We start from the raw sequence: 18,961 nt of genomic DNA on the forward strand, positions 1-18,961 counted from the left end.
CTGCAGAACCAGCAGGAGAGGCTGCCTTGAAGCAGCCTCTATACGTGGCAGGCCTGGGCTCCCCTCGTGGTCCGGCTCCCGCCTGTCATCCTGTGCTGCTATCCCTGATGGAGAGGCAGGAGCATGGGGTGGCAGGAGGCTCCTCAGGAGTGGGGCTGGGAGCACACTGGCTGCCAGCTCTGCCTCTGGGGACTATTGAACAGTTGTGTAACTGCTAAAATTTGATGCTGTTACATGACTATTCAGTTACATGCTATCTAAGGGTACATCTACACTTGTACCCTAGTTCAAACTAGGGATGCAAATGTAGGTGACCGAAATTGTTAATGAAGTGGGGATTTAAATATCCTGCACTTCATTAGCATAATCTCGCCCACGTGCTATTCCGATCGCCAGCTGATTCGAACCAGGAGGTGCGCTCCGGTTTTGAGGAGTAATGTTAGTTTGAACCAAGGGGTTTGATTCGAATTAACGTGGCCCAGAGGTCACCTCCTGGTTTGAATCAGCTGGCAATCAGAATAGCGTGCAGGCGAGATTATGCTAATATTTAAATCCACGCTTCATTAATAATTTCGGTCTCCTACATTTGCATCCCTAGTTCGAACTAGGGTGTAAGTGTAGATGTACCCCAACATCCCTACTTTTGAGCTTCTTTGGCTAGTTCCCTGCTTCTTCTTATGTAGCCATTTGCAGGTTCTCTCAGCTGGAACTTTCCACAGGTCTCTCTGCCTGTTTTGTGCTCTCCATTACAGTTAGCCTGCTACTGCGAGGCTCCTTTTTTTGGCCAGCCATGCACAGGGCTAATGGAACAGGGCTGACTGTCCCAAGTCCTTGGTCCTTAAAGGGGTGTGTATATTTACCATGATTTAAAATCTCTGAATTGTAGTTTTCCACAATCAACCACATTGTCAGTTTTCCAGATTTCAGTTTTGTAGCCCAGGCCATTGAGATACTTGGAATTATTCATAAACAAATGAATTTTTAATTCTCTTCTTTCTTTCCTCCATTCTTTGGTTCAGCTACTTCTGAGAACTTTTATTCAGACTTAAAAAATCTTTTTTCCACACACAGACCAAATTTGGAAAATTTCAGCCTGAAAGGTAAAGAAAGGCTTGTCAGTTAGACTACTGGAAAAAGTTTATTTAATTTAGAAATGGTTAATAATATTGTTTAGTCAACCCTTAACTTATGTCTTAAGTATAATAATCATTCTTATAAACAAATTCAATAATTATTGCTTAGAACTGCTAGAACATGCCATTTCATTTAGTTTTAAATACTGGCTTCTAAAGTTAACTGTATTGTTTAGATTTTAAAAAAATGCAATTTTCAGTTTACTTATTTTATAGCAAACTAATAATTTTTTTCATAGACTCATACTACTATTTAAAGGTAAAATTAAAGGAAGATGTCATTTTCACTAATTATTTTTAGTTTTATAGTATGGACTCTACAGGTGACACTCCCATGAAAATTAATAAGAACTTTGTGTGGCAGGATCATGCTAACAAAGCAATAGACAATTTTTAAAAATTGTGTAACTATATATTTTTGTCATATCTTAGGTAACCTGCAAACCACCTCAGAACACCTCATCTCACTTGAAAGCTTCTGTATCTGTTGCTGAACCATTTTCTTCGAATATTGCAAATATTCCAAGAGAGCTAGTTGATAATGTTTTGGATGAACTGGACCATTGTGTACCTCTGCTGGAAGTCTACCCTGTTGAGGGCCAGGATAAAGTAGTATTTGATATTGCTCAGGCTTTGGATGTTGTGAGGTATTTAGCTATTTCCCCTGTATTTTTGCAGTTCAGAGATGTTAACCTGTTAACTGAGGGACTGAGCCTAAAACAGAAAGATTAAGATTTATTTTGCTTAATTAATCGTGTAAGAGTATTCACAAACTTAGTTTAAAAAGTGGTAATAGTGAAAAAGTATTTTGATGAAGTCCAGTTAATGCCTCAAAAAAGTCCTTGCAAGTTCATTGGATTTATTTGGTCCAAGAGTGAACAGTTTCTGGACCTGAGGTTCAGTGATACCTAGATTCGGATTCTTTGCCTGAACTCTTATGCTTTTTTTATTCTAAAGGTGTTAGCCTTTTTAATGTGCTTGGCATTTTCAAGGCTTGCTGGACTGTAGCTTGAGGAAAGTCAGGAATTTTCTGATAACGTGTTTTTCTTTGGAACAGGTTAATGTGTAGAAATGGAAACTGTTTTCAGAAAAGACTCTTTCAGTGGGTCATTTCATCTTGAAAATATTTTGCCGTTTCTTTCTAACTTTACAATGTAGTGTCACCAAGATGGTTCATGGAATTGATTGCCTCTCTAACATTCCAGTTTTTTACTTCTGCTCAAAGGACCTGGAGTTTCCGCTAGGAATTAGCTCTAAGCATGAATTTCTTCCATTGTGCATAATTCTTTGTTCTTCTTGGTGGCCCCAGTAGGTTATGGCAGGTCAACATTTAAAAAGCTGCAATGGCACAGCTATACTGGTGCAGCTGTGCCATTGTAGCACTTTAGTGAAGACGACACTACATTGGCAGGAGAAACTCTTCTTCCATGTGAGGTGGAAGCTGTGTTGATGGGAGAAGCTCTTCCATCCACTTAGTGCTGTCTGCAACAGGGGTTAGGTAGGTATAACAGTGTTGCTTAGGGGTATGGATTTTTTTACACTCCTGAGTGGTGTCACAGTTATATTTATGAAAGTCTGTAGTGTAGACCAGACCTTAGAGGATTTTTGAGGAAAAAAAGTGTATGGGAAAGCCATTATTGAGGAGAAAACACAGCAGCACAGCACCTATTCTGCTCTACAACAAGGCAAGCTGACAGGAAAGCCTTAACTTGGTTGGAATGTTTCAGAGGGGTAGCAGTGTTAGTCTGTAACTTAAAAAAAATGTAAAAAACAAGTGGTTCTGTAGCACCTTAGAGACTATTCTGTAGGAGGACTAGGCATTTTGGAAACAGTAAACCAGAAGTCCTTAGCTTTTTATTCTTCTCTTCTGAGTTTGGGAAGTACGAGGTCCAGGAATGTTCCCAAGAGGCTGGTAAGTTACAATGTTAGGAAAAACCCATGGACATGACTTGCCTACTAGAGATGTGAACGGGTAACTGGTTAACCAGTTACCTAGTAAGCATCATCCTTAACAGGTGATGTTTATTGGATAATGATTAACTATTACCTAGGAACAGCCCCCTGCCTGAAGCCTATTGTGGGTGGAGACCACTGTTTTACTTTCAAAATGGCGCTTGTTTGAAAGAGTGCCATGATGCAATTATGCAAATGAAGCGCGGGATATTTAAATCCCTGCTTCATTTGCACTTTCGAAGTGCCTCATTAACATCCCTCTGCCAACAGAAGGATGTCGTCTAGACGTACCCTAAGGGTTGGGAGCCTTGCATTAGGGGGATGGAAGCAGTAGCTGGAGGACATGCGAGTTGGGAGCTGGCAGCCCTTCTCCCCAGCTGCTACTTCTGGTAGGAATGTCAGCATGTAGTCATTTACAGGATTAACCAAAAAGCCTGGGCTTGTTGGTTAATCTTAATGACTATACACACCCTCCCCTTGTTCCCTGCCTTCTGTGTCAGAGGCAGCAAAGGAGGCAGGCGGGATTTGGTTCCTGTGGGGAACTGGCTTTTAAATTGGTTCCCCATGTGCACCAGCTCCTGTGGAGCTGCCTGCCCCTCGTGCTGCTGCCTCTGATAGGCAGCAGTGCAGAAGGTAGGGGTGGGCACATGGAAGACCGTACCTGTAGGAAGCCAGCTCCCTATGCTTATCAGCTCTTGCCTCTCCCTCCCCCGCTGCTGCTGCCTCTCACAGAGGGAGCTGAAGGGGGACAGAGGTCTCTGCATGTGCTGGCTCCCCAAAGTCGCCTGCCTACCCCTTGCTGCCTCCCACAAAGGGGCAGATGGAGCCAGTACACACGGAAAACGGCTTTCAAGCCGGCAGAGCCACATGTCCTGGGCCTACTGTCTCTTTATCAGAGGCAGCAGGTGGGAGCCAGTTCTCACAGGGAACCAGCTTAAAAGCCAGCTCTCTGAGCACCAGCTCTCTTCTCTTCTGCCCCCAGCATATAAATGTGTAACTTCTAAAATTTACAGCAGTTATACATTTACATAATTACATGTTAGTTAACATCCCTAGCTTCTGGTTCGGGGTGGGTAATAATTTTCAACGGGAGCCACTTCAGAAATTTTTTAAGTGGCCCGGGGCTGTCCAGAAGGAGCAGGGCCAGGACACTTCTGTGCTTCCCCACCCCAGACCTTGATTGGACTGAGGGAACATGCAAAGTCTTTGCTCTCCCCTCCTCCCCCCCAGGAGAACCTCCAGCTGTTCTGAACAGCTGGTGGTTCCCTCTAGATATCTGTGCCCCTGGCAGTGGGAGGAGACTTCGCATGTTGTCCCCAGGTCAGTCAGGGCCTGTGGAGGGAGAGCATGTGAAGTCTCTTGCTCCCTGCCCTCCTCCTGCAAGGGAGCTCTGCGCTTAGTCAACCACCAGCTGAGCAGCAGCTGGCAGTTGACTTTAAGTGCTGCGCCCTTTGCAGGGCAGAGGAGACTTCATGTGCTCCCCCTGCTCCCAAACCCTGATTGGACTGGAGGTGGGGGGGAGTGCATGAAGTCTCCTCCCACCCTGCCCCTGTGCTGCAAGGCATGTACGGTGCTAAGAAGCACTACCCACTCCTTGCAGGACAAGGCAAGGTGGGAGGAGACTTCGTGTGCTTCCCCACTGCCTCCAGGCCCTGATTGGCCTGGGGGCAGGAGGAGCGGCAGGGCCTCCGCAAGCTGGATCAACTCACTTGGTAGGCTGGATCTGGCCCACAGAGGCCCTATTGCCCACCCCTGTTCTGGTCCCATGCGAGGCTGCCAAATCCCAGCTCTTGCAGGCTGGGAGCTGGCAGCCCAGCGCAGGGTCGGAAGCAGTTGGGCTGGAGCAGCCCTGTGGTGAGTGGGGGGGGGCGCTTCAACCCAGTGAGCTGGAACAGCCCCTGCCTGCCCACCCCCATTTAATCTGTTAGCCAGTTAAACTTAATGTTTAACCAGTTAACTAATGAAATAGGTTTTACATCTCTATTGCCTGCTGCTTTAAGTTTGCCACTTTACCTGGTGTTTTTGGCCCAGTTGTCTAGGATGGCCCTCAGGTGGAGACAGGAACTGCACTGTCCACCCATTGCACCTCCTCTTGTCTGGGATTGGGGCTGAGGGTGAAGAGGTAGTGGCTTGGGCTCCCTTTGTGGTGGGCTGGGGATGGCAGTGGTGCATCCACCCTCTTGTGATCACGCTGCAATATAACTGTTCCTCCTAGCAGCACCCTCCCTTTCCACGTCATGAAAAGAATGCCATTACATTTTTTTTAGTCTTCAGGCTTTGGAAGGTGAACTACATTTTAACTTTTGTATAGCCAAAAACAACAATATGGATGAACTTATAGAAGTGCAGTTGAGATTTTACTTAAGGCCACTGGTGAGGTGAAGAGAGAACTTAAACTGCAGAAATTAAGCAGATTTTTCTTGTGGGTAAATAAGATTTGTGGTGGTACAGCTTTTTCTGAAGTGAAATGTTTTTCACAATTTGCAGTCACCATAGTAAAAATAGACAAGATTGATTGGTAAGACAACACTTGGAAGCTTTTTTCCCCTGTTTCTCATGCAAGAACGAATGTGGTGGCAGTATCATAATGCCTATATATCTTTTAGGTTTTTCTATGATTTCCTTTGGAGGGACTGGGATGATGATGAAAGTTGTGAGAGCTATGCAGGACTTGTGGAAGAGAGAATTAAACTGTAAGTATATTGTCTCAAAAAAGAGGAGGTTTTATGTGTGTGAGACTTTTTTGAAAGAAGATGTAAGAGGGCCTCACTCCCATAGGGTCCCCTCATGGTCCTTCGGAGCACTAGTCACCCTGTCATGGGGTCTTCAGTGGTCAGATGTCACTTCTCGGAGGTGCTGCATTGATGCTTTTGCCTTCCAGCTAAGACAAACTTAAGTCCTACCTCTTTTAGGGGAATAAAGTCCAAAACCAAAGGAACACTATGAATTCAAAAACAGGGTCATTCAAGGAATAGTCAGCAAGATCCTGCCCTTCTGTTTGGGTCATGTATTCATGCAGCCAGGCTTTTGATCAGTCTTTCTGAGCTTAGTGATCTCATCCTTTGGGAGGCTGATCCAGAGAGCAAGCTGAAACCAGGCTTTCTTCAGCAAGGGAGATTTTCCTCAGCACTTGATTTTGTAAAGTCAAAGATGCATGTCCTATCTGTGTGTTGAGGTTGACGGAGTACATCCCCCAATAGAGTAGCTATCTTAGACTTTGACAGTGATGCAGTGTGGATAGTGCACTGTTCCTACTGCCCCTTTGGATTCTAGGATAGGCTCCCAGTGCTTGATAGAACAAAAACATTGCAGAAGGTGGCTCTGGGTACATGTTGTCAGTATCACATATGCACTCATCTTCTCCCTCATCTCATGCTTGAATGCAATAGCAAACAATCTTTTCATGCCCTTTTTCCCCTGGTTATCTGTGCAGATATTATAGCAGGGCAAGCATGGACACCACTCAGCTTCAAACTGCTGTGGGAAGCTTTGCAAACACCTCATGCATTATGCTATGGTATGTCCAAGACCTAGTCAGGAGCTGCTGGAGTGAAGAAGAATGGAGGGAGGACACAAAGATAGACATGTATGAAATCATTGAGTGGCTCAGTTGGCATATGCTAACGGCAGTTGATCCTATTGATACTGTGGAAATCTGGTTCTGGTCCTGTGACACAAGCACAGACTGGTTGGACTGCATAGTTATGTAGCTATGGGATGATGACCAGTGACTACAAAGCTTTTGCATGCATAAGGCCACTTTCATTGAACTATGTGAATTGCTTTCCCGTGCCCTGAAGCTCAACAGTTAAGAAGAAAGTGGCAGTAGTCCTGTGAAAACTTGCAGTGCCAGACAGCTACTTGTCAGCTGGGAATCAATTCAGAGTAGGTAAATCAACAATGGGGGCTGCTGTGATCCAAGTAGCCAAGGCAATCAGTAATCTTATGCTAAGAGGTATAGTGACCCTGGAAAACAGTACATAGTGGATGGTTTTGCTGCAGTGCTGTTCCCTAACTGTAGTGGACTGATAGATGGCACACATTTCTCTATCTTGGCACTAGACTGCTTTGCCAAAGAGTACATGAACCACAAGGGGTATTTCTGGATGGCTTTTTCAAGCGCTGATGGATCACATTGACATGGGATGGTCGGAAAAGGTGCACGACGAGTGCATCTTTACAAACTCCGGTCTCTTCAGAAAGCTGCAAGATAGAACTTTCTTCCCTGAAAATTACCATTGGAGATGCCAGTAGTTATCCCGGAAGCCCAGCCCACACTGCTTCCTGTGCCAGCCCTTGACTGCAAACAATGAACTGGAGCCAAGGGAAGCCGTGAGGCTCTGTGGCTGCTGAGCCAGTAAATAAACACACCGGAGTGGCCGGTTAGCGGGTTTTTCAGAGTGGATCCGTGGACCACTTTGAGAAACAGTGGTATAGATTAATTGTTTAGCAAATCAACCTAACTCATCTAACTTCAACCTAAATTTGTAGTGTAGACTGAGCTGGGACTAGTTTCAACTCCTTTCCTCATATCTGATATCTGCTGCAGGTGTAGTCACGCAGGGCCAGTTACGTCCAGAATAATTCATGTACCCCCTCCCTTGTCAGTATGGGGCCTGTGCACCCTATGACAGAAGCATAACTTTATTATTATTTTCACAGGTGGTGTGATATTGAGAATGGGACTATTCCTACGCCGATTGGTCAACGTTTTAGAAAAAATCTGGAGAAGTATAAAAACATGCATTTGGAATTGATTCAGTTTCAAAGTAATATTAAGGAAGAACCTACAGCAGAAGAAGCTATTGAATGTTGGAAAAAATACTATGAATTAGTAATGCTATGTGGATTGTTGAAAATATGGGAGGACCTTCGCCTCAGGTAGCCTCTATAGCAGTGGTTCTCAAACTTATTTAATTGTGCCCCCCTTCTTTTGTGTCACTAGTCATTTATGGCTCCCCCACATAAGTACATATATCTCTGCTGAGCTCTGAAGGCAGAACAGAGAGCAGTGACCTCTGGCCATATGCCCAGCTCTGAAAGCAGTGTGGTACTAACAGTTATGCAGAAGCCAGGGTGGCAATACGAAAAGCGGTATTTGTCAATATCACTTTTCAGAGCAGACTTCGCTTCCCATTGCCACCCTTCCTTCTGTACATGTTCACATCCCTAGTTTATTGTGGAAGTTACAGAGGGAGGAAAAATATGTTGCATAGATAATTTGAAGAGTCACTTTTCTAACCATAACCAAACTTTAAGATGTACCTACATTTTAAGAAATATGTGAGGTGTTTTTTTAGTAGGCTTTTGTCTGTTCACTCTATTTGCACATTGGGTATTGGTATAGTAAAGGAATTATGTTGTAACAAAAGATGGAGTCAAATTGTTGATCTAGCCTAGAAGATTTTTTTTGAAAACCACTAAAATATTTTTTGGCCTGCCAGTACTGGTCAGTTAATCTTTTTGAATGGATTACACTGGAACTGTGTTTAAATAGAGTGTTAAAAAACATGGGTCAAACCCAGGACCCTAAAACCAAATTTGAGACACACATTAATGTATAGAATTTTATAGATGGCAGCTAAGTGGTAAGTGTCTTATATCACCAGATTTGGAAGTATCAAATGTGCTGCTTTGGCATATTATGCATTTAACACTGAAAGTTTTGTGATGTTGGAGATGTTCGGTATGTTTGTCACAGATATTTGAGTGCATGTATCCGTAATAAATTCTGCATAACATTTTTTCAAGTCAAACTTTTTACATACTGTAACAAATTCTTTGTCTAAAACTTATAGTACTTAGATTTTTCTCTAAATTATAGAGCTCATGGACCTCTGACCCCAAGAATACTGAGGCGTAGGAGAGGATACAGAGATGATGGGAAAACAGTAACTCATATTGTAGCTAAAACAATGACAGCAGAAATGGTAAGGAAGACTTTGTTTTTTGAGTCAGAAGGATTAAATATGCTAAACAAAACCAAATGAGAGAAGGAATAGTAGTATAGTTTGTACCTTCAGGTCTCAAGGGTGCCAGATCGGTCCCAAACAAGAGATTTTACCAGACCAGGGGAGATGAGGTCTCTGAGGGAGAGGGTATGTGCCAGCCTCCCTGCTGGGCTCCCTTTGCATTTGGGTTTCACTGCCTCTGGCCTGCCGGATTGTCTCCAATCCTGATCATTGGGGCTCTGTGGTCCAGTAGGCCACAGATGTTGTTGGACCAGAGAGGTTCAAGCTAGAGACCAGTGGACACCACAGCCATGGATATAAAGGTCATGAAGTAAGATGCTCAGTCTCCACAGGAGGGAACTTCATGTGTTGGAATTAACTAGAAGCCGTCTAATGATGAAGGTGACTCTTGCTGCCTAGTCTACTTTTACCACTCCTAAGTTCTTGCAGCTTCATTTAATTTGCGCCTTTCAAGTGGTTCTTTATCCCACCCAGAAATTCTGCTTTAATGAGATATGTCAGTGTTAGCCTTTCCATTGCCTCCTTTTGTTCCATCACTGGTAGGAGATGTATTTGGCCACATCTCCAGGTGTGGACTCTACTGCAGGATTGAATTGAGCAAGATACCGAACAGTATTCCAAAACTCTTTCAAGTTCTAGATAACAGTAAAAAGCTGCATATCTGAATGAGTTCACTATGCCTCTGGAGAATTAGGAAAGAATTAAAGGGGAAGTTATTTTAAAAAAATACTTCTTGTTCATTCTGAGAAAGGGAACACTCCTCAGGATCTTCATAGGTTTCTGGAGGTAATCAGAGCTTCTCTATTCTTGCCTTCAGTAAGTAAATTAAGGCAGACCTGCTTAGACCCCTTTTCCTTTGGAACCGTCAGAGGGTGAGCTTGACAGCTCTGAGTTCCAGGTGGCTGATGCCCTGATTCCTTTCTGTGGAGTTTCTTGTGTTCTTTTCTGTCCCAGGTGTGTACATCTGTTGAGCACCTGTGGGTCTGGAAGGCATATGGAAATACTTTGGGATTTTCCATTATCTGAGGAAATCCAATAGTCATGCTGTAGTCATGTTGGACTTCCAGCAGACGCTGCATGAACTTGATGGTCACGGTCCTGCAATGAATCCTCATCTAATTAAATTGGTGGAAAGACTTTCAGATGTACAACTTTCCTATTCCTACATTCAAAGACTGTTGACCAGACTCCTCCACTCAGGAAGGCTTTCCTAGAGCACCCTCAAACTTGGGACTTATGGCCCCCCTAGAAGCTTGTCTATACATAATACATCCTAAATCTTAAAGGGTTCTGTCTGACATGAATGCATCACAAAACTTTATGATATTCTTGAGAGGCATCAATTATATTTTCATCTTCTGGACAATAACTCCCTCATAGATTTCCACCACAATTTCAACCATCATCACCTGACTCTTGAATTCTGGAACAGTCCCATGCTAGCATCAACTTCCTGGAACCCCAGTTGGTTTCAATACAAACCCATGGATTACCATATCTATTTTCCTGGATTCAGTAATCACCCCAAACAAAGAAATCGGTTATCTGCACCAAGCACTAAGGTATCACAGAATATGCTCTGAAGAGAGAGTCTGGCTGGCTGGGGGCGGGCCTTAATCCTGTCCTCTCTCCCCCCCTCCCAAATTTGAGTCCAACAGCCAGGACTCCAGCATGCAGGGCAGGTAGGAAAGCCCCAAGAGCACAGGGCCGGCAGCCAGGACCCACCAAGCTTTTGCTGGATCCGTCCCGCTGAGACCCTTTTGCCCACCATGACCTACACACACCCAAGGGTTACCAATGGAGATTGTCCCAGCCCTGAGCCTTCCTGGTGCTGGCCCCCACCCTCTTCCCTGAGCCCTCTGCATTCAACCCCACACTTAAATCTCTTACAGGTTCTATGTTATTGTAACCCCCCTGACCTCTGCCCTGAGCTTCCCCTAAGCGGGGACAGCGGGTTGTAATAAGATACTACCTGTAAGAAATTTAAGTTCTTTCATGCCTGATATAACCTTCCAAAAATCCCCAACCTCTCCAAGCTCATCAGAAGTGAATGCTGCACAGACTAGGGATGTTAAATTTTGATTAATTAACTAATTGAACAGTCAATGGTATTTCCATCGATTATTCGATTAGTCGATAAGGATGTCCGTGTTCCGTCTTTGAAATGTACAAGAACCTCAGCAGGGGCGCTTGTGCATTTCAAAGACTGAAACGCTGCATGGAGCCTGGGGCCAGTGAGGAGTCCCGTAGACCCCGGTCTCCACGCGGTTGCTTCCACTTTGAAATGTACAAGAGTCTCACCGGGGGCTCTTGTACATTTCAAAGCGGAAGAACCTGCCTGGAGCCTGGGGTCAGTGGGAGATTCTCCACTGGCCCTGGGCTCCATGCGGCAGGGTGCTAATTTTGAAATGTATAAGAGCTCCAGCAGGGACTCTTTTACATTTCAAAGTTGTCTGCCACTGTGCTCCTGCCCCCTTCCACGGAGCTGGAACTGGGACAAACTGACTTTTAAGCTTGCTTCCTCCAGCATTCTTTTCTGTCCCCCCACTTGCTGCCTCTGTAATAGAGGCAGCAAAGGGAGGGGAAGCAACTAGTCAACTAGTGTGTTGACTGTCTGATAAGCTTTTGCTTATCAGATAGTCGAATAGTTGATTCATCGTTTCCATCCCTAGCACAGACTAGAACATACCAGTTCAAAGTGGTACCAGGCACGGTTAAACAATAAATGCAAAACCTGCAGCTGTAGCTCCTCTGCTATAATTAACAACAACTCCCACAGCTTTCAAGATCCCTGGGTCATACACATGTACCTCATCTAATGCATTAAATGTCCCAATAATACACATGTGGGTGAAGTCAGACAATCACTGTGCTTTCAAATGAACTTATACCAAAAATGCTAGAAGGCAAAACACAATCTGTGGTTGAATGTTTTTCACCAAATGATCACTGTGTATCTGACCTATCAGTACTCGTCCTCAAAGGAAAACTGCATACCACTTTAAAACAATGGGTTTGGGAAGCTTACATTCATCTTTGCTAGTCACTAAAGATCATGGACTGATAGACACTTTGGATTAATGGCTTCTTACAGCAATAATTCACTAAACTCCCACTCCTCAGTTTCCTTTCCCTTCTGCCTTTCCTTTCCCCCTTGTCGCAGCAGCAGATTTCAAAAGATTGGCTGTTAATTCAAAAGGTTCATGGTAGGTTTTGTTTTGCCTTAACTGTATAGTTTCAGTGATTGCTCATGTCCATTCCAGTCAAGTGTGCATGCGTTGTGTGCACAGTGGTCAAGTTTTTCCCCTGGCAGTACCCATAGGTCTGCTGTGGAGCCTCCCTGGAGTGGAACTGTTATGATGCTATATATAGCCACTATAATCCACTGCTAATTCTTCCACCCCCGCTCAGTTCCTTCTTTCCACAAGTGACTGTCTTTCAAGTCTCTTGCCTCGAGCAAGCATTTTCCCTTAGCTTTATAGTGTAAATAGTTGTAAACAGAGTTTTATTGTTAGTTCTTGGTTAGTGTTGTAATTAGATAGTGGGAGTAATCCTGTCCTCCCTCCCTTGAGGACCAGGACATGCCTCAGTCCCAAGGCTTCAAGCTGTGTGCTTGTTAGAAGCCTATGCCCATGAGAGATCCACACAAATCTTGCCTTAAATGCCTGGGTAAGGAGCACCAAACAGTGCAAGATTTGCAAAGGCTTTTGTCCCAGAACTAAAAAAGAAAAGGACTTCAGGCTAAAAGTCCTCCTGGTGGAGTCAGCCTTGTCTCCCCCAGCCCTATCTTCACCCACCACCCAGGCTCGGCACCGACATTCTCCTGTTGCAAGAGCTACAGGGATATCTTCAGGGCACCAGCCACACTTGTTTTTAACGCATAAAAGCAGCGTCTCAAGCGAGAAAGATTGTCCATCAAAGCCGATAAGGCCAAAGGAGTGTCCCCCGTGCTCGGACATTTTATAGGGAAGGCCTCCCCACAAGCCCGCACTGCCACCTCAGGCACCACCAACTTCCACACTGCCTGAGGAGTCATGGAGTCTGGTGCCCTTGGACTCCCCATCAAGGAGTAGCCAGATTGGGGATTTGGACATGCCATCCACCCCAGAGACTTTTGAAGCGGCTCAGGCTTTTATAGATATGTTGGCCCAGCGCTCCCTGTCTCCAAGTGTGATCACTAAGGGTACATCCTAGACTACATGCCTCTGTCACCAGAGGCATGTAGATTAGGCTACCAGGCATAGGAAAACGAAGCGGCGATTTAAATAATCGCCGCTTCATTTAAATTTACATGGCTGCCGCGCTGAGCCGATCAGCTGTTTGTCGGCTCAGCGCGGTAGTCTGGACGCGCAGGTGTCGACATCAAAGGCATTTGTCTACCACCCAGGTATGCCTCCTGGGATGAGGTTTACCTGGGTGGTCGACAAATGCCTTTGATGTCGACACCCGCGCGTCCAGACTACCGCGCTGAGCCGACAAACAGCTGATCGGCTCAGCGCGGCAGCCATGTAAATTTAAATGAAGCGGCGATTATTTAAATTGCCGCTTCATTTTCCTATGCTTGGTAGCCTAATCTACATGCCTCTGGCGACAGAGGCATGTAGTCTAGACGTACCCCAAGACTGGTCTCGGCTAGCACTTTGGTGCCATCATAGGGTAAGCTTGCCATGGTTAGGCTGTCCTATTCGCATGTTTGGGAACCAATTATCCCTGTGGACTTGGACCCATATAATTTCAGGCCACAGGGTCTTAAGCATGATGGAACTGGGATATGCTCTTCAGTTTTCTTCTTTCCCTCCTTCCAACCCACCCTCTCTGTTCCTCTTCAGAGATCCCTCTCACAAGCAGCTCCTAGTTCAGGAGGTGCTTTTACTCCTACAGTTGGGAGCAGTGGAAGAGGTCCCTCCAGAGTCCAGGGGCACGGGGCTCTGGGAGACAGACCCATAGTCTCCTATAGACAACCACCTAACCTCAAGATGATTCTTACCAACCACCACAGGACATACCACACTAATACCAACCCTGGTACCTTCCCTTGCAACAAACCCCGTTGCCAGCTTTGTCCACATATTCATTCTGCTGATACCATTATTGGACCTAACCAAGTGAGTTATAAGATCAAGAACACATATTCCTGCGCATCCAGAAATATAATCTATGCTATCATGTGCCGAAAGTGTCCGTCTGCTATGTACATTGGACAAACATCTCAGACACTTCGCCAAAGGATTAATGCCCACAAAACAGATATCAGACAAGATCACAAAGAGAAAACAGTTTCTTGCCACTTTAACCAGAAAGGACACTCTCTAAATGACTTAGCCACCTGCATTCTGCTACAAAGACCTTTTACATCTGCACTTGAAAGGGAATCCTCTGAACTGTCATTCATGTTAAAATTCGACACTTGCCAACAAGGACTTAACAAGAATTTGAACTTTCTCACCCATTACCAAGACAGTTTCCCCAATTATCACCTGTAATACCATTAACTCACAAACATCCCACTCTCCCTACCTTTAATATCAGCAATTCACAGACACTTACCTTCCTTCCCCCTCCCCCCCCCCGCATCCCCCTTCTGTTCTGCAATGTGATTTGTCCTTTTCATATTTGTTCATTTTTTTTAATTGTATCCTTTGGTATATATGGTTGTGACTACTTTCTTCCACTATTTGATCTGAGGAAGTGGGTCTGGCCCACGAAAGCTCATCATCTAATAAACCATCTTGTTAGTCTTTAAAGTGCTACATTGTCCTGCATTTTGCTTCAACTACCCCAGACTAACACGGCTACATTTCTATCACCATTCTTTTCTGATCTCCAATGCAAAAGGAGGGAGGCCTTTGGCCTATTTTAGATCTCTGCAACTTTAACCACTTTGTAAATAAGCTGAGGTTTAGGAACTGTATCCCCTAGCCTCTATTATACCTTTTCTGGATTCTGGCAACTGGTATGCTGCCCTCGATTTGAAAGACTCCTGTTTCCATATTGCCATAATTCCATCTCACTGGCATTTTCTTTGTTTTTTAGTGGGACAGGGGCATTACCAATTCATGATCCTCCCCTTTGATCTTTCTGCTGCCACTCAGGTATTCACAAAATATATGGCTATTGTAGCAGTCTATTTACGGCAGAGCGGTGTCCAAGTGTATTTCTACTTGGCTCGTCAAGGGCAATTTGCATGTTCATGTTGAAGATCATCTGCACAGGGTGCAATCAACCTTTCGCAGGCTAGGCCTCACTCTAAACTTGACAAAAATCAACTCTAATTCAGGCCAGGGCTCTCTTCTCAAGCTTGCTTCCTCACAATGAGTGTGCTAATACAGAGCCTCCTATTTTGGGTCCAGAAGCTCCTCAGGCTTTTGGGTCACATGTCATCTTGCACTTATGTTGTGCAACATGCCAGAATTTGCCTCCAGACTCTGTAAACATCCTTGGTCCACGTGTACAGACCAAGTCAGGATTGATTGGACTTGGTAGCCACCATTTCTCCTCAGATTCTCACTTCTCTTCGGTGGTGTCTGGATCCATGGAATGTCCACAACCAACATTAATCCTAGTCACAGACCCGTCAGCAATAGGTTGGGGTGTCCATTTAGACAATTTCCAGATGAAAGGCCTCTGGACTTCTACAGAGATCCTGATGCATATCAACAACAAAGAACTCCGGGTAGTTTGTCTGGCTTGCACGATGTTCTGTATTCACCTCCAGGCAATCATATTTCAGTGTTAATGAAAGACACCACAACAATATTTTATGTAAACAAGCAGGGCAGAACTTACTCCATGCTGTGTTGAAAGGCCGTTAAGCTGTGGAACTTTTGCATTGCTCACGACATACACCTGGAGGCCTCATAGTTACTGGGTGTCCACAAGTTGTCAGATCACCTTAGCCACTCTTTCCATTGACATGATGGTTGCTTTGCCCCAACGTAACTGGGTTGATTTTCCAGAAGTAAGGGTTTCCTCAGGTGGACCTGTTTACAGCTCGCTAGAATAGGAAATGCCACAGATTTTGTTCCTTCCTGGGCCAAAGACTGGGTTCCCCATTGGAGGCTTTCCTCATACCATGGAAGGGCAGCCTATTTTACGCCTTTCTGCCTCCGTCCCTCATCCAAAAAGGTCCTGGTCAAATTATGCCAAGACAGAGCATCAGTTATGGTAGCCCCTGCACAGCCCAGGCAGCATTGGTTTTTCATCCTGTTCCAGCTATCAGTGGACACATCTCTCCTCTTGCCCCTGTTTCTGGATTTGCTCACTCAAGATCATGGCCACCTGCAGCATCCCAACCTGGAGTCACTTCATCTCACAGACTGGACGCTCTGTGGTTAAATCCACATTAGATGGCATATTCATCTGAGGTGAAAAAGATTCTACTGGGCAGCAGAAAGTTTTCTGTGTGTGCCACCTGCACTTACAAAAGGAAAAGTTTTTCTGTCTGGTCACTCCAAAAGGGCACACAGCTGACAGAGAGATCTATTCCGGTGGTAGACTCTCTCTCTTTCATATAACACAGTGAGATGACCTTGGTAAGAGGCACTTGGCAGCCATCACAGCCTTTTATCCTGGATCAGCTGGCCATGTGGTATTTATGGAACCAGTGGTCTGATTTCTGAAGGGTTTGGCCAAGGTCTGTATCGTCATTTTAGGCAGCTGGTCGCTCAATGGGTCCTTAATCTGGTGTTATCTAAATTAATGGCACTGCCTTTTGAGCCTTTAGCTACATGTCCCTTCTGCATCTCTCGTGGAAAGTACCTTTTCTAGTAGCGATCACATCAGCTAGGTGAGTTTCTGAACTCAAGGCATTGACATCGGAACCTCTGTACAGTTTTTTAGAAGGCTATTCCAGATGGCTCCACAGCTGATTGACAGGTATTACTAGGGGAATAACCTTCCAATAACTGTGCATGAGACACGCACATATCTGCTTGGAATGGACATGGGCAACACATCTTGAAGAACAACAATTACAAAAGATAGGTAACTGTTTTTTGCTGCTCCCTCTTTCCTGTACAGGTTAAAGATTTTTCTGTCGATACGCTGCTTCAACAACATGATGATTTAAACATGGCTTTGGATAGCTGTTACAGTGGTGATAATGTGGTCATTTTCCCAGGCGAATATAAGGCTGCAAATCTCTCCATGTTAACTGAGGATATTATTATTCAAGGTCAGCAATGCATTCTGCTATAATCTTTACAACTTGTCACTGTATATAGCAGTCCTTCAGATGAGCAATTACTACAAGTAAATAAGTCCTAGGGGGTAGCCATGTTAGTCGGTAATTTAAAAAAATAGTCCAGTAGCACCTTACGGTACGTCTACACTTGCTCCCTATCTCGAGAGAGGGATGCAAATGCAGGAGACCGAAATTGTTAATGAAGCAAGGATTTAAATATCCTGTGCTTCATTAGCATAATCTCACCCGCGCGTTATTCCGCTCGCCAGCTGATTCGAACCAGGAAGTGCGCTCCAGGCCGCGTTAGTTCGAATCAAAACCCTTGGTTCAAACTAACATTACTCCTCATTTTTCCTCAATCAGCTGGCGATCGGAATAGTGCGCGGGTGAGATTATGCTAACGAAGCATGGGATATTTAAATCCCCACTTCATTAGCAATTTAGGTCTCCTACATTTGCATTCCTATCTTGAGATAGGGAGCAAGTGTATACATTACCGTTAGAGACTAACAAACATTTTTATATATATATATATATATATATATATATATATATATATACTCTGTCTCTGTCTCTGTCTCTGTCTCTGTCTCTGTCTCTGTCTCTGTCTCTGTCTCTGTGTGTGTGTGTGTGTGTGTGTGTGTGTGTGTGTGTGTGTGTGTGTGTGTGTGTGTGTGTGTGTGTGTGTGTGTGTGTGTGTGTATGTGTATTGTATCATGAGTTTGAGGGCAAAACTCACTCTCATCTGAGGAGGTAGGTTTTCCCCATGAAAGTTCATGATACTTTCTCTCTGTGTTAATCTAAGGTGCTATAGGGCTACTTTTTTTTTTTTTTAAACATGTAAATAGTGGGGTGAGGGAAACTCACTGAACTCTAATGAGATTAGTAACATTGAATCTGAAAACATATGACAGAATAACAGTTGTGCTAGTCACCCCAGTGAAAAAGTCTGTGGAACTGAATAATGTATAAGGAATTTAGGAATATTTGTTAGGAATTAAGAAGCCAGTAATATAGTGGACTTGTTGATAAATGGCAGCATTGCTAGTTAACAAGGGTATGTGAATGCCAAATGTAGGCATTCGAAATAATCCGTGAAGCCGGGATTTAAATATCCCGTGCTTCATTAGCATGATCTTGCCGGCGTGTTACTCCGATCAATAGCTGTTTCGAAACGTGCCGGTGAAATCATGCTAATGAAGCACGGGATATTTAAATCCCCGCTTCATTGACTATTTCTAATGCCTACCTTTGCATCCCTAGTTCAAACTAGTGTGCAAGTATAGACATACCCCATTTGAATGTGGAAATAGTAAATGTGATGACTAACATTTTTATATCCATTTTTGTCAGGTTAGCAACAAGATTTTCTTCAAGTGATTTCTCATGTGCATTCCAATATGCGTGCACACTCTGTACACAGCCATCAGAAGAATTTCCCTAGTGATATCCATCCAGCTGTGGAGTCCCCTGGAGTGATGACTCCACAGCAGCATACCCCTGTTGACCTTACCTGATACAACCTCCGCTCAGTTCCTTCTCTCTGCCAGGGACAGTCAGTTGTTGGTGCTTCTGACTTCTTGCTTTGCAAGTTGTTAGTCCCTAATGTTTATAGTTCTTCTTCAAGTGATGTCCCCATGGGTGCTCCACTGTAGGTGCTGGGCTTGCCCTGGTGTCGCAGGATGGAGATCTTTCAAAGCTGTAGTCGACCAGATCATGCA

The 18,961-nt window shown here is 44.5% G+C and overlaps 1 protein-coding gene across 1 annotated transcript in view; it reads left to right on the top strand.

Annotated features, from left to right (window-relative positions):
* SHCBP1L (SHC binding and spindle associated 1 like) overlaps positions 1-18,961 on the top strand; it is a 44,272-nt gene that overhangs the window by 5,915 nt on the left and 19,396 nt on the right. Inside the window, exons 3-7 of the mRNA XM_075936787.2 lie at positions 1,566-1,780; positions 5,693-5,779; positions 7,749-7,967; positions 8,911-9,016; positions 17,078-17,231. Of these exons, the coding sequence (XP_075792902.2) occupies positions 1,566-1,780; positions 5,693-5,779; positions 7,749-7,967; positions 8,911-9,016; positions 17,078-17,231 (781 nt within the window). The remainder of the gene's footprint in view (positions 1-1,565; positions 1,781-5,692; positions 5,780-7,748; positions 7,968-8,910; positions 9,017-17,077; positions 17,232-18,961) is intronic.

This window comes from Pelodiscus sinensis, chromosome 9 (assembly GCF_052426305.1).
Source record: "Pelodiscus sinensis isolate ZL-2025 chromosome 9, ASM5242630v1, whole genome shotgun sequence".
In the NCBI taxonomy this organism is placed as follows: Eukaryota; Metazoa; Chordata; order Testudines; family Trionychidae; genus Pelodiscus; species Pelodiscus sinensis.